Source organism: Macaca fascicularis, chromosome 15 (genome assembly GCF_037993035.2).
Source record: "Macaca fascicularis isolate 582-1 chromosome 15, T2T-MFA8v1.1".
Taxonomy (NCBI): Eukaryota; Metazoa; Chordata; class Mammalia; order Primates; family Cercopithecidae; genus Macaca; species Macaca fascicularis.
The window spans coordinates 122,701,243-122,716,944 of NC_088389.1; the positions used below are offsets into that span (position 1 = coordinate 122,701,243).

Below are 15,702 nucleotides of genomic sequence, written 5' to 3' on the forward strand. Positions count from 1 at the left end.
GAGGAACACAGTGAGATCCTGTCTCCAGAAAAGTAAAAAATGTTGAGAAGGAAAGAAAAAAACAAACAATGGAGGTTCTAAGAATGGACACGCCATCAACACAGAAAGGTTGAGAAGAGCTGGTTTGGACTTGCTGAGTTTTAACACAAACTCAGGGAAGCCTGTGGAAAATATCCAACAGGCATTGATGACCAGTTGTTAGCTCAGCAGAACAGCAAGGAAGAAAGAAGACCCAAATTTGAAAAACAGTCACGTGCAAGTGAAGGCTAAAGTTATAGGGACTTACGGAACCCTGGGAAGAACCCATTATTGGAGGCAACAGAAAAATTAGGAATCAAGAGTTAAGAAAACCAGGAAGTTATGCAATTGGAAGCAAAGTGAACATCTCAAGAAGGGATGATCAACAGTGACATATGCTGTAGGTTAGCTGAAGAGGATGTCATTGGAGACAATGCCACTGCACTTGGAGAACAAATTGTTTATGGCTTTGATGGAACACATACCCAAAGAGTTGTTGAAAGGAGCTGGGCACATTCCTCAGCCCCGGGCTCAAAACTCCCTGAGCCTAGCACAAACACATCCCATCCTCCCATCCCACCACCATATATCTCTCAAACTCCCTGAGCTCAGTACAAACACCACCTGGAAAGTCTCCGATAAGGAGAGAGCCGTTCAAGGTTACTGAAAGCGCAGGAGCCAAAAGAATTTCTTTGTTCCCCTACAACTTTCGGGCTATAAAAAGCAAACGCTCGCATTGTTCGGGGCCCTCTTGTATACTGTGTAAAGGAGGGACCAAGTTCGAACTTGTAGTAAAGATCCTTGCCGCTTGGCTTTGACTCTGGACTCTGGTGGTCTTCTTTGGGGAATAAACAGTCTGGGCATAACATTGTAAGAAAACAGACAAAATTGGCAGAAGAAAATAACCTCTCTGTACCTTCTAAATGAAGGTTATTCTCCAGGTTCTGTTCATTCTTGTGTTTTCTTTTTTTTTTTTTTTTTGAGACGGAGTCTGGCTCTGTCGCCCAGGCCGGAGTGCAGTGGCCGGATCTCAGCTCACTGCAAGCTCCGCCTCCCAGGTTCATGCCATTCTCCTGCCTCAGCCTCCCGAGTAGCTGGGACTACAGGCGCCCGCCACCTCGCCTGGCTAGTTTTTTGTATTTTTTTTAGTAGAGACGGGGTTTCACTGTGTTAGCCAGGATGGTCTCGATCTCCTGACCTCGTGATCCACCCATCTCAGCCTCCCAAAGTGCTGGGATTACAGGCTTGAGCCACCGCGCCCGGCCTATTCTTGTGTTTTCAACATGGAGTTTTGAGTGAGAAAGTCAGGTAGAATACAATGCTGGAAAGAGCTCAAGGTGATGGAGGCTGGCTGTGCTGCTTCTTGCAGAATAGACAGACACTGTGCTTTCAAAAGTTGGAAAAGGGCCAGGTACAGTGGCTCATGCCTATAATCTCAGCACTGAAACAGAATTTGGGAGGACCCTAGAGAATTCATTTTAAACCTCTCTGAACCTTGGTTTCCTGAAACAGTCCAATACTGTTAATAATCACCTCAAAGAATTGAGAAGATCAAATCACAGATTGTTTTCAATAAAAAGCCAACTGCTACTGAATTAGATGTGATTTACTTTTTCACTTCAAATTCAGAACTGAAAGAGAGATGGAGTAGAAACTTGAAAACTGGCATGGTTAGAGGAATGGCTTTTTTGGGACCACAAGACCTAACTGTGAGTAGAAAAAGGAAGAAGCTAGAAGGGGAAGAATGAAAATGCCAGTGATGAAAGGGGTAATAGGAAGTAGGAATGGTGAGGATTAAAATGCAGATTAGATTAATTCAGGAAGGATAAAAAAAAAGAAGTGCAGAGAAGTTCTGAGATTAGGAGAGGGAATTAGGGAGCTCATTCAAGCCAGCTACGTAGGAGGTAAGGTGTTTTTAAAAGGGTAAGAGGAGAAGATCCTGTAGAAAAAGTTTGGAAGTACTGCTGTGAAAAATGCTATAGTAAGTGAAAGAAGTAGAATTAGGATGCTTCTGATAGCATCATTACTCTTAGATACATTCAAATAGGGATAAATTCAAGTAGAATGGCATTCAATGATACACAGCTTTAAAACACAATCTGCACCAGGTATGCACATTGGAGGACGATGAACACTCTTCCTTTTAGAAAGCCAGGAGTGACTTAACCATCTTCCATGGCTTCACCCAGAACCTGCTGATCAACTGACACAGGCTGCCAGGTAGGAAACTCAACTTCTTCTCATACCAAGGATGGGATAGAGGAAAATGGGACCTTTGGTGGATGCTATTTATTCCTTTCCTTTCTGGCAGCTCGAAGTAATTAAATTTTCCTAAATTACTATGTAAAAACTTAGTATTAACTATACACTTGATTATAAACTCCTCAATCCAATGTCTTGAGATGGAGAGTTTCTTCATGTGTTAAATAAAGGAGGTACACTAGGTGATTTCTCAGTGTCCCCAGATATGACATCAGGACTCTGGACAATGAAGCATTTACCTTCCTGTTCCTCTTCACTGTCACTTTCTAGAAATCGAGAGTCCATGCGGAATCTGTCATCAGTGCCAAAGTGCGACTGTAAATCCATGAGCTACACAGACAGAAAACATACATAATTGATAGCCACATTCCCAAGAAATTGCTTCTGACGAAGACTGTCAATGTACACCTCCCCACACACTGAAATTCACTACATTAAGATGTTTGCCTACCTCCTTCTACCTATGAACCAATCAGAGAGGATCACAGAAGACTCACTCCCCAAATAAACACCCCGATGCTATAATGTAGGTTAAGGTTTGCCTGCATTGACTCAGATTTAAGGGCTATGTCAAAAAATAAGGACATGTCGCAAGTTTAATTATTTTCAGTCTTCACTAACCTTCTGTCCCGCTCTGCCCTCAAACTGAGGTTTAATTTTGAACCTATTACTGTCATCTTCAGAATCAGATTCCTCATCATCACTGCTATCAAACAGCTTCCCAGATGTTTTACCCACAGACTCCTGTGAAGAAACACAAACGTTTATTAATAGCAGAGGCAAACAAGTAGCATTTCCTTCATAAGGTAATCTTCTCCCTCACATTGAAAGCCAATAACCCAGACTCATCTACCAGGAATGAGTAAATGGTGGGTCAGGTGGAAATTCCTGACTCAGTGAAATCTAACTGGCCTCTGGCATCACTAATCCAGAGGCTCCCCAGTGAAGCCTGGATTTGGGGAGGTAGTTATTACATGCAAGAACAGTTTCTGTAGTGTTTCACTAATATTGATGTCATGCTGCAGATGCTGTGGAGAATACAGGTTCATATATAAAAATCTCCAAAACCCCTTAGTCTCAATGTGTGGTGACCTGGCAAGCCCTGGGTCTCATTGGGGCTCTCAGGAGGGTTTTATGTTGAGATTGGCAGTTGTTTATGATGTGGATCTGCAGAAGTAGATGAATGTCCACAGGGACATCCTGAACTTCTTTCTTTTACCCTTTCCTCTCCTGGATGGCTCTGCTCCTGAGTCGATGTCTCCTCTGTTTCACATTCACTGTCAGAACCGAAGATGATGTGCGTTGGCTTATCCTCTGGATGACCATCCTAGGGAGGCCATCAAAAGCATTGCATCTTAAAAAGATTGATGACGAAGACTCCAAAAGCAATTGCAGCAAAATCCAAAATCAACAAGTGGGATCTAATTAAACTAAAGAGTTTCTGCACAGCAAAAGAAACTATCAACAAAGTAAACAGACAATGTACAGAATGGGAGAAAATATTTGCAAACTATGCATCTGACAAAGGTCTGATACCCAGAATCTATAAGGAACTTAAATCAATAAGCAAAAAAACAAACAATCCTAGTAAAAAAATGGGCAAAGGACACAGCAGACACTTCTCAAAAGACATACACAGCCAACAAGCATACAAAAAAAATGCTCAACATCACTGATCATTAGAGGAATGCAAATCAAAACCACAATGAGATACCATCTTACACCAGTCAGAATGGCTATTACTACAAAGTCAAAATATAACAGATGCTGGCAAGGTTGCAGAGAAAGGGAAATACTTATATACTGCTGGTGGGAATGTGAATTCATTCACCCACAGTGGAAAGCAGTTTGGCGATTTCTCAAAGAACTAAAAACTATGATTTGACCTAGCAACCCCATTAGTGAATATTTGCCTAAAGGAATATAAATCATTCTACCATAAAGACACATGCATACATATGTTTGTTGGAGTACTATTCATATTCATTGGAGTACTATCGGAGTACTATTCAGCAAAGACACGGAATCAACCTAGATGCCCATCAATGGTGGACTGGATAAAGAAAATGTGGTACACAGGCCCCACGGAATACTATGAAGTCATAAAAAAAGAATGCAATCATGTCCCTTGCAGCCACATTGGTGGTGCTGGAGGTTATTATCCTAAACAAATTAAGACAGGAACAGAAAACCAAATACTGCATGTTCTCACTTATAAGTGGGAGTTAAACGTTGAGTACACATAGGGGAGCAGTAGGCCAGGTACAGTGGTTGACACCTGATATCCCAGCACTTTGGAAGGCCAAGGCAGGCTGATTGCTTGAGCTTAGGAGTTCGAGGCCAGCCTAGGTGACATGTTGAAACCCCATGTCTACAAAAATACAAAAATTAGCTGGGCATGGTGGCACGTGACTGTAGTCCCAGCTACTCAGCAGGCTGAGGTGGGAAAACTGCTTGAGCCTGGGAGGTGGAGGTTGCAGTGAGCTGAGATCATACCACTGCACTCCAGGGTGACAGAGTGAGACCCTGTTTAAAAAAAAAGGGGGGGGGGGACAATCAAAACTGGAGTCTACTTGAGGGTGGAGGGTGGGAGGACAGTGAGGATTGAAAAGTTACCTATTGGGCCAGGCACAGTGGCTCACACCTGTAATCCCAACACTCTGGGAGGCCAAGGCAGGCGGATCACCTGAGGTCAGGAATTTGAGACCAGCCTGACCAACATGGTGAAACCCCATCTCTACCACAAATATAAAAATTAGCTGGGTGTAGTGGCAGGTGCCTGTAATTCCAGCTTCTCAGGAGGCTGAGGCAGGAGAATTGCTTGAACCTGGGAGGCGGAGATTGCAGTGAGCCGAGATCACACCATTGCACTCCAGCCTGGGCAACAAGAGCGAAATTCCATCTCAAAAAAAAAAAAAAGAAAAGAAAAGAAAAACCACCTATTGGGTACTATGCTGATTATCTGTGTATCTGGGTAACAAAATAATCTGTACACCAAACTTCCAAGACATGCAGCTTACCCATGTAACAAACCTGCATCTATACCCCCAGAACCTAAAATAAATATTGGAAGAAAAAAAAAAGCATTGCGGCTTAAAACAACCCAATCTCAAACTGAGTATGTCTAAACCTATCACTCCCTTCCCCTGCCAAGTCTACTTCCTGCCCTTTTTCCTTATCTAGTGAATGCCATCACCACCTGTTTATTTGCCCAAGACTGAAACTTACAATTCCTCTTTCTATCCCTATCCAGTTATCACCAAGTCCTAGCAATTAAACTTCTTGGTATCAATTCAATCAATCTATTCCATTGCTGTTCTCATGGTTTTGACTTTCCACCTCCCCAAAGGCTCTCCTTGGTTCCAGATGGACCCATTCGATTTGTTTTCATCATAGTCTGAAGGATCTCTTCCCAAACAGAGGTTGACAAACTTTTTCTGTAAAAGGCCAGACTAAATATTTTAGGCTTTGCAGGCCACATACGGTCTTTGTTCTGTATTTAAAAACTATTTTTAGCTTGAAGGCTGTACATAAATAGGTCATGGGCTGCACGGCCTTTGAGGTGTAGTCTGTCAACTACTGTTCCAAAATACACAACTAAAATTCTTCTCTCCTTCGCTTAATCTTCTCTCCTTTGCTTAAAATTCTTCACTCCCTTTTCATTTTATGAACAAAATCAAACCACTAGCCTCATTTCTTGCCACCTCATGCTGCATAAGTTTTAGTTACACCAACTGAAAACATTCACCCTTGTATAAATGTTCCTTTTTCCTAGAATGAATGCCTTTCTGCTCCCTTCCCACCCTTTCGCCTGGGCCTGACCAATTCCCACAGATCTTTTCCTACTACTCAGCTCAGACTATAGAAGCTCCCAACTGACTTGGTGTGTCTCCTGTGTGCTGCCAGGGCACATGGGCACAATCTCCTCCTGGCCCTGTGTAACTGAACTGTGACTGTCAGCATGCCACGCCATGAGCCAAAAACTGTATGAAAGGCAAGATCATCATCTTCATACTATAAATCTGGCACTTACTATCAAGGTGTACTTAACAATTGTTAGAAGAATGAACAAAAGCCCGTTACAGTAAATCTTGAAGACTTGGCAAGGTATAAATCACTTGACAAGTGACTTATATGTAAATTCAGACACATTTGAATACATTACTTAACTATATCAGGTATAGCTTCTAAATGAAAGAAAATTATAAAGAAAATTTCAGATAAACCAGATGAACAAGTTAACTTAAGAACCAAAACATGAAACTGGTGAACACCAGGACAATCAGCTCTATGGAGGCACACCTCACTTCATGGGAAGGAAAAGCTGGCCTTTGTGAGTTCTTGTTAAATCCATACATTGAAAATACACTCACCAACTTTGCCAGAGCATTATGCACCAGCTTCTTCTGCACTTCTTTTGCTTTTTGCCTCGCTTCCAAGGCTGCCAAACGCTTCTCATTGTCTTCAGCATGTTTACCTTTAGCACTCAGATCTGACGAATTACTAATAGAAAGTGAGAAATCAGTTTTGATTTCCCAAGTGTCCTTGGATGAGACCTTTGGTGATTTCTTGAGAGATGTGAGGCTGCTTGAATCAGACCTCTCTTCCTCTGAAGCTTCTGTCTTTGTGGTACTATGGCAGCTGTCTTTGTCAAAGCCTATGTTGTGAGTCTTTGCACTAAGACTTAAGGACTTCTTACCTTCTAATGGCCCAGAAATAGGATTCATACTTCTGTTTTCAGAACTTCTAGGGGATACTGCCTTGCGATCCTGGCTCTCAAAAGTGGTCTGTCTTTTTTGAGGCTGAATATAGTTTGGGCTATTCGCCTTCTTTGCATGTTGGCATGGAGTCAGTTCACCTGATGAGCCATTAACATATGGGGACCCATCTTCCATGGATATGATACTGGGATCCTCATGTTTCATGGAATTCTGATCTTTATTAATATTGTTAGAGGCAACATTGTCTTTCAAGGATTTTTTCATCGACTCCTTTTCATATAGACAGCCTACTCCCTTGAAAGCCTGGAATTTTGGCTTTAAATTGTTTTCCTTTGGTTTCTGTTTGCCACAGGTGTTCTCTCCTTCTAACAGGGAAGCCACAATCTCCTCAGGATGAATACACTGTTGGCCTCTGCGGAGGCAAGTGGGAGCCTTGGGGCTTTTGGAGCCTCTGTCAAACTTGCAGTGGGTGGTGGTTTCTGGTCCATCACTCTCAGTATCTCCATTTGGAACCTTCAGATCACTGCCAGCCAATTGTTCCAAATCAGCTAAAGTGAGATTCACACGAAGGCAGTTTTTCATCATGGCATTATACTCCTCATCTCCTTCAGAGTCAGCTAATTCTGATGCAGAATCAGCATCTTCACTGCTACTGGAGTTAGAGGGAGATTTACGATTAAGAGACTTTAATCCATGACCAAGGGCTGACTCTACATTGCTTTTTCTTTTTTGTAGTTTAATACAGTGATCAGAAAGCTCACAGTTTTCTCTATTTTTCAAAGAAGTTTTCTTTGTAGATTTTTCCATTTGTGAAAATTTTGTACTGTTTTTGACCTTAGCAACATTTTTTTTCATTGCAATGATTTCATCTGTATCTCCTGAGTCATACTCAGTATCATTTCTCATAATATCATCATCACTATCATGGCAAGAGACATTATTTTTGATACCTAAACCTATTAAAGAATGCAGTTTGTGAATGCCTGATTTGAAATCATCCCTTACAACTTCAAAAGGTTCATTTTCAGATTCATTTATTGAGGGTTGTGTAGTTCTCTGCAGGTTTTCCTCTTTTGCAATCATCATTCTCAATTCATCTTCAGAATCAATATCATCATCAGAAATGCTATTTCTCTTCTTGGCAGTTTCCAAGCCAGAAGTCTTAAAAGGTAGATTTTTAAGTTTCTGAGTATCAGAAACAGGTACAAGAGATGATTTAGAAGGAGTAATGGAATCACAAGTTCTTTTCTCTGCAGCCTGTTGCTGTGTTAAGGGTGGTCTCTCTATTACCCTCCTGGGCCTTGTACTCATGGCCAGAGACCCAATGGAACTCTCATCCTTCTGCACTTTTATCACCTTCTTGGGAGGGCCATGAAAGTCAGAGAACTCTCCTCGCCGTTTCTTACTCATAGGGTCATTCCCTCCTTCTAATTCCCAAGTCAGGCTGGATATAGGAATGGTGTTTGTGAAATCCTCCCCTATCTTCTTTAGGTTGTGGCAGTATTTTGAGGGATCATATTTTATGACGTTACGCAAGTCAAGAAACAAAACTAAAGCACTTGGTTTTAGGAAAACTTATCAATCTTTGACACAAAAATTACTGCTTAATCTCAAGTAAGTCATTTACCCCCCCTTTCAGTTTCCTGTAAAAGAAAATGAGGGCTTAATTAGGTTACCTTTCAGGGTCTAAGAAATTGAGCTTTCTATGACATTTTCTGAGTTAAAGTCTAGTATCACCACTATTAATTGGCAGCAAGTACTCGGACTGTAGATAGCTATTATAGCAAACCTATTCAGATTATATTATAGGTACACAGGTCTCAGGACTATTTTCTGTAAATCACAGAAATCCATCCATCGAGCTGATACAGTAAAGCAAAGTTCTGGGTTCAGGAGAACCCGGAGGACATGGCCCCGTGTGTGTCCTTTACTCTCAAACTCTTTTGGCTATTTCTGTCTTCTCAGTTCTTACTCATCCTAACTGATTCTCCTAGCACAATAACGTCCACTTCACATGAACTCACTCTCTGCAATCATTTTTAGGTCTTTATTAGAAAGCTGGGCTGGGCACGGTGGCTCACGCCTGTAATCCCAGCACTTTGGGAGGCGGCAGTGGGCAGATTACATAAGCCCAGGAGTTCGAGACCAGCTTGGGCAACATGGTGAGACCCCGTCTTAAAAATAAAAATTAAAAATTAAAAAAAAATCTAATAAATCTTTACCAGGACTATGTTGACATTATCCAGGAAAGATTCTAGTTAACATCGATGTGTTGTAATGATGGCTGTCATTTGCAGATTCCCTAAAGCATGTGAATAGATAAGTATTAAGGTGCTTTAAGCTATCACTCTTTTTTGTTTTGAGACAGGGTCTCACTGCTGCCCAGGCTGGAGTGCCATGGCATGATCGTGGCTCAATACAGCTTCAACCTTCCAGGCTCAAGTGATCCTTCCAACTCAGCCTCTCCAGTAGCAGGGACCACAGGCATGTGCCACTGGGCCCAGCCTGAATTTTCTTTTATTAATATTTTTTGTAGAGTTAGAGTCTCACTATGTTGCCTATACTGGTCTCAAACACCTGGGCTCAAGTGATCCTCCAGTGGCCTCCCAAAGTGCTGGGATTACAGGTGGGAGCCACTGCACCGCACCTTAAGCGATTACTCTCGAAAGTCCCTTTGTCCAGTAACTACTTATACATGTCAGTTATATGTGAGGTGTGGCAAAAAGTGTCTATTGTCTCTACTGTCCTTCAATATTTTCCTCTTTGCCATCAGCAGCTGCCATTGGTGGAAAGCTGGAAAGTGGAAAAGAAGAAATCAGTACTTTCTTAACTTTGAGCCACCTGTAGGGAGGGCAGAAGTCATAGCTACGTCCAGTGCAACTAGGGCCTGGATTCCGGTAGTGGCTTCAGTGGCACAGTAGCTGTGAGCTCTGAGGACACACGTTTTTGCTTCTCTAGTCCCAAGGGGGTAGTGGTTTATTGCAGTTGTCAATCAGTGGGCAATCTGACCTTTGGCTTTTGCTCCTCCAGCACTTGTTTAACTAACTGCATATACTATATTCCCTCTGTTTGAAACACCTGCTACTGTTTCCCTTACTGACTGACACCAAGGTTAAAAGCCAAAGAATACATCAAGACGGCTGGGTGCGGTGGCTCACGCCTGTAATCCCAGCACTTTGGGAGGCCAAGGTGGGCAGATCATGAGGTCAGGAGATCAAGACCATCCTGGCCAACATGGTGAAACCCCATCTCTACTAAAAATACAAAAAATTAGCCAGGCATGGTGGCACACACCTGTAGTCCTAGCTACTTGGGAAGCTGAGGCAGGGGAATTACTTGAACCCGGGAGGCAGAGGATGCAGTGAGCCAAGATCGTGCCACTGCACTCCAGCCTGGAGGACAGAGCAAGACTCTGTCTCAAAAAAAAAAAAAAGAAAAAAAGAGAAAAAAAAGAATATATCAAGACACACTGCTCAGAATTCCATGATACCGGTCTTCAAGGTCTTAGACAATGTGACCTCATTGAATAGGCATTAGAATTTGCTCACACTCTGCTCCAAACAGTTTCTCAACCCACCATCCTCCTGCTTGTCCACGTATTTTTATCTACTATTCCTACTCCCTGGACTGCTTCCCATCACTTCTGTTAATTCACAACCTACCTGAATTCTAAAGCCTTCTTTAATGATGGTCTCCGGGTCTCTCACGCCTCTTTAGCTCCTTCAGCAATGGCTTTGAATCCATGTGTGACAATATGAACACATTAATAAACCAACCTGCCTCTTCGGCACTCATCATTTGAATTACTTAATTGTATAAAACCTCAATCCATTTTCTCACGCTCTAATTGTTTCATACATGTAGGTGAGTACCAAGAAACTGGGAACATGCAAACAAACACCTAAAGATTCATTGATAGAGACAGTGAAATGCTAAAGGTATTTTACAAGTATCCATCACTGTGGTAAATAATTACTTTGACAGGTCAAAGGATATTTTACGTTTATGTTGATTTTTAAGGTGAAGAACAGGTAAGACTCTTCCAAATTTGCTCACAACCCAATTCTAAAAGAAAAAGAAAAAGAATTTATTTACTATATGTGACACAAATGGAAAAGATTTAATAACAATATTAGGTAAATACAACAAAAAAATCAGTGGGCTATGATTACTGTTGGGTTTACTTTTCTGACAATGAGTTACCAAAGAGAAAAATTGTGAGAGGAAAGGAAAAAAAAAAGGGAGATTTGGAGCAGCTATCAATCCCAAAGTAAACCATGTAGGATGGTTTACAAAAAACACAGGCTGCTAATTTAAACAGGCAAACTTGGGACCTGCCTGTATTCTTGGCTACCTATGTCCCTTGAAAGTCCACCTCTGCTTGAGTTTTGATTTTTCTCTGTAAAATGACAGAGAACTATGCTTAACTAAGAGTTGTAAATGCACCTTGAAAAATCATGAAGTCCTATCTATGTTAATTGCCTCAAGAAAGGGGAAAAGAGGAACTGGTTTTAGACATGACACCCACGATCACATGATCTCAGGCATCGGTTCCCAAGACCATGTGATTGGCTCAGGCTACAGAGGAGACTCACCTTATGCCCTGGCACTTCTGTCCCTGGCACAGCTTTCATATGGAAATCCACTCCTCCTATCTTTTCTAACAAGTTGGTGTTATCTGTTGTTGATTTTTCTTTCTTAGCTTTTGCTTCCTCTCTCTCTTGGGCCAATCTGAATCAAAAAGAAAATACAAATAAAAGAGTCAAAACAATCAGCCACGTAAAATGGCTATTTCACTTTAGGTGAGCCTAAATGAGCACTATAAAGTAAACAGCTTTGTAGTACTAAAAACCAAAATAAAACAAAAATGCTTTGTTAGTAGCATAATAGTTTACCTACTTATCTGAACATACAATGTTTTTATTGTAGAATGCTGGAAGACAGAACCGTGAAGAACACAAAACATATTCCGTATCCCTCATCCTATTGTTAATATTTTATCTACTTAACTTCATCTTTGTTCTATATGTAAATATACACATTTTATAATGTAATCCAAATATCATAAGCAGAGTTGGGTACACTTCATTTACCAACTTATACATTCTTTGAAAACATCACTATGATTGCTGCACAACATGCCTTTCCATCGATCTACTGTAGTTTATTGACCAGTCCCTTACCACCAGCAACTGAGCAATACAGGGTTGGACAGCAGTGAGAAGCTGTGCTGTCAGGGCTGTCCCACCACAGCACGAGAGTTCTTTTCCTAGCCCACCCTCTACAGTCAGTCTCCTGAATCCCTGACATGCATGCTTACACCTGTGCTCTGCTCCAGTGGATGTCCCAGTTCCCCTTTATGGAAGACCAAGACTATGGATCGCAAGTTCTCTCAATTTCCCCCTTTCAATTTATACGTTTGACATTTTATGTTGTTTCTCTCCATTCACTCTTCCCCATGACGAAGGTATCTTTTGGAGCCCAATTTGTTAGGTCTTGATTATCTGTATCCTCCTAATGAAGAGAATGCCACCTCTTCCGATTCAAATCACCGCCGCCGTCTTCAAGCCTGGACAACTGCACAGAGCAGTCCTCACTGGCCTCTTTGCCTCTGTCTCCTTTATGTCCCAGAAAAACCATCAGACCCATGCTTCTCAGGCATATTCACGCAGATACTCCAAGCAGCAGCACTGTGTGTTCAACCTGCTCAGCATGGGGCCCCAGTGCCTGCACACAGTAGGCTGGCAACTGCTGCTGGAATGAAAGGTATATAACCACCCTGTTCACAGTCTGAGGCTTCAGCTGAAGAACAAAATCAAATTCTCACCTTTTCCATAAGACCAGTCCCCAAAACATGCCTCAAAGTAGCTGCTTGCCACTTGTTTTAGAATATATCTGTTCTTGTTACATTTCATTGGTCTGGAACAATCTTATCAACTCTCCTGGTCATTCTATCTTTTTCTTTTTTCTTTTTTGGAGACAAGAGTTTCACTCCTGTTGCCCAGGCTGGAGTGCAATGGCACAATGTAGGCTCAGTGCAACCTCTGCCTCCCAGGTTCAAGTGATTCTCCTGCCTCAGCCTCCCAAGTAGCTGGGATTACAGGTGCCCATGACCACACCTGGCTAATTTTTGTATTTTTAGTAGAGACGGGGTTTCACCACATTACCCAGGCTGGTCTTGAACTCCTGACCTCAGGTGATCCACCTGCCTTGGCCTCCCAAAGTGCTGGGATTACAGGCGTGAGCCACTGTGCCCGGCCTCTATCTGCATATTCTTAAATTGTTTCCTATTTTGAAAACTCCCCAACTAACAATACCTTTTCTTCCTGAAAATACCTTTAGGATTTTAAAAGCTCTAACGGCTTTTATAATACATTGTCTTGTTCTTAAATCACTTGCATAATCACTCTTATGCCTGTCATACAGTGATCTCCTATTTTCTTTATATTTTTGTATGACACCAGCGTTAATAGTCAAAATCAACATAAGCAATTCAGAAGTCTACTAAAATTTAAATGCAGACAATGCTAAGATTCTGCAACTCCATTTTCTGATATAAACCTAGTGAAACACCTGCATATACATAGGATACGTGCTCTAGGATCATCTACAACCATGAAAAAGTAGAAACAGTCATCAGTGGGAAGGGACCACTACACTGTGGTATAACCATTTTCTGAAATAGTACTAACAATTGTTATAAAGGGAGAAGATCTACATTGCTACAAAAGGGTGTGTTAACAAAGAGCAAATAAGTACATATATACTTTTATAGCTTATTACATACATACGTAAATGCACGAAATTATCCTTTTTGTTGGTGTCTGGCGTGAAGGGATTCAGAGTTCAAAGGGATTTCAGCTCTACTTTTTTTTTTTTTTTTTTTTTTTTGAGACGGAGTCTCACGCTGTTGCCCAGGCTGGAGTGCAGTGGCGGGATCTCGGCTCACTGCAAGCTCCGCCTCCCGGGTTCTCGCCATTCTCCTGCCTCAGCCTCCCGAGTAGCTGGGACTACAGGCGCCCGCCACTGCGCCCGGCTAGTTTTTTGTATTTTTAGTAGAGACGGGGTTTCACCGGGTTAGCCAGGATGGTCTCGATCTCCCGAACTCGTGATCCGCCCGCCTCGGCCTCCCAAAGTGCTGGGATTACAGGCTTGAGCCACCGCGCCCGGCCTCAGCTCTACTTATAATGTTTGAATTTGTTAAGAATATAATACCATATTACTTGATAATTTGAAATAATATATAAAACCACTTACAATATTAAAAAAAAATAGGGTTTAAATCCATGTGAAGCAAAACTTACCTGTGCAAAAAGCTTTCTTTTGCTAGTTGAATTTGTAATGTTCCACCTTTCCATTTTGTTTTATTTAAAACAGACATACCTATAAAGTAAAGAATTATTACTCAAGTACATGGCAATGAAAAATATTTCAGCTTGTGCTTTTTCTAATTATTTAGTATCAAGAAAAGTAGGCTTGTTTATCACAGAGATCCACGGGAAGTGGAAGAAAAGAAATGAGACCTGGAGAGAGGGAGCCTAGGCTCTTGTCTCATGTTGACAACTTACCAAAAGCGTCTTTACACTCCCTATCTCACAGTGTTACTAGATTGGAATGAGGCAAAACGTGTAAAAAGTGAAGCAAAATTCATTTGCAATTTGTTTATAAACAAATGTCAGGAACCTCTGAATAACTGACATTTAATGTATATTTTATTGTTATTTCCTATAACTATAAAACAATCATCTTTTCAGGTGAATCAGAGGACACTCTGGAATCCTATAGCACCTTAATTTTATTTACCACCTCATACTAATTATCACTGTAGAACTTGTAGATGAATTAACTGTGAGTAACTGAACTGTTTGAATTACTATGCCCTAGTAATTGATTTCTCTGAGTATCTGCTATCAGCTTCCTTAATAATACCATTAACAGAATTTTGTAGGTGGTAGATACTATACTAAATACAAATGTATCATTTATTTTTGAGACCGAGTGTCCCTCTGTCGCCCAGGCTGGAGTGCAGTGGCACGATCTTGGCTCACTGCAACCTCTGCCTCCCCAGTGATTGTCCTGCCTCAGCCTCCCAAGTAGCTGGGCTTACAGGTGCCTGCCACCAAACTTAGCTAATTTTTGTATTTTTAGTAAAGATGGGGTTTCACCATGTTGGCCAGGCTGGTCTCAAACTCCTGACCTCAAGTGATCCACCTGCCTTAGCCTCCTAAAGTGTTGCAAATGTATCATTTAATTATCACAGAAATATTATGAGGCAAGCACTATCTTCTGTCATTCATCACATAAGCAAACTGGGGCTGAGAAGTTTAAATAACTGCCACAGGTCACAAAGCCTAGTTATGTATTCTTAACCACAACTTCACATTTGTCACATATATTCCTTACTGAAAAATAGAACAAAGCAATCTTTTTGCAAATGAAATTACGAAAGACTGATTGCCCTCTTCCTCTATTAGCATGTTCCCTTTACTTATTTTCTGTGTCTTTTTTCACTTTTTGGCCTCCAAATAATTAGAATATGCTACTGTGTCAGTGGCAGTATGGATTATCTCCCGTTCTTCATCGAAGGCCACTGTTTTCCCTTGACTTTACTAAACTTATCAACAAGAGATTTCACAATTTCAAGGATATGGTCTTACAAGGGTGTATTGTAAAGCTCCCTCCTTAAGAGTGTTTAGTGACA

The 15,702-nt window shown here is 41.4% G+C and overlaps 1 protein-coding gene across 7 annotated transcripts in view; it reads right to left on the reverse strand.

The window, feature by feature from the left end:
- The window catches only part of NOL8 (nucleolar protein 8), a 29,382-nt gene that overhangs the window by 11,423 nt on the left and 2,257 nt on the right, over nucleotides 1–15,702 (reverse strand). For 5 of the 7 annotated variants that reach the window (XM_005582245.5, XM_005582247.5, XM_015436579.4 and 2 more), the window contains exons 4-10: nucleotides 14,306–14,384; nucleotides 11,597–11,732; nucleotides 10,998–11,066; nucleotides 6,654–8,528; nucleotides 3,500–3,607; nucleotides 2,902–3,024; nucleotides 2,520–2,610 (exon numbers count right to left, since the gene is read on the reverse strand). In XM_005582245.5, coding sequence (XP_005582302.3) covers nucleotides 2,520–2,610; nucleotides 2,902–3,024; nucleotides 3,500–3,607; nucleotides 6,654–8,528; nucleotides 10,998–11,066; nucleotides 11,597–11,732; nucleotides 14,306–14,384 — 2,481 coding nt within the window. The remainder of the gene's footprint in view (nucleotides 1–2,519; nucleotides 2,611–2,901; nucleotides 3,025–3,499; nucleotides 3,608–6,653; nucleotides 8,529–10,997; nucleotides 11,067–11,596; nucleotides 11,733–14,305; nucleotides 14,385–15,702) is intronic. The other 2 variants (XM_045372981.3, XM_045372980.3) reach the window with 1 other exon arrangement.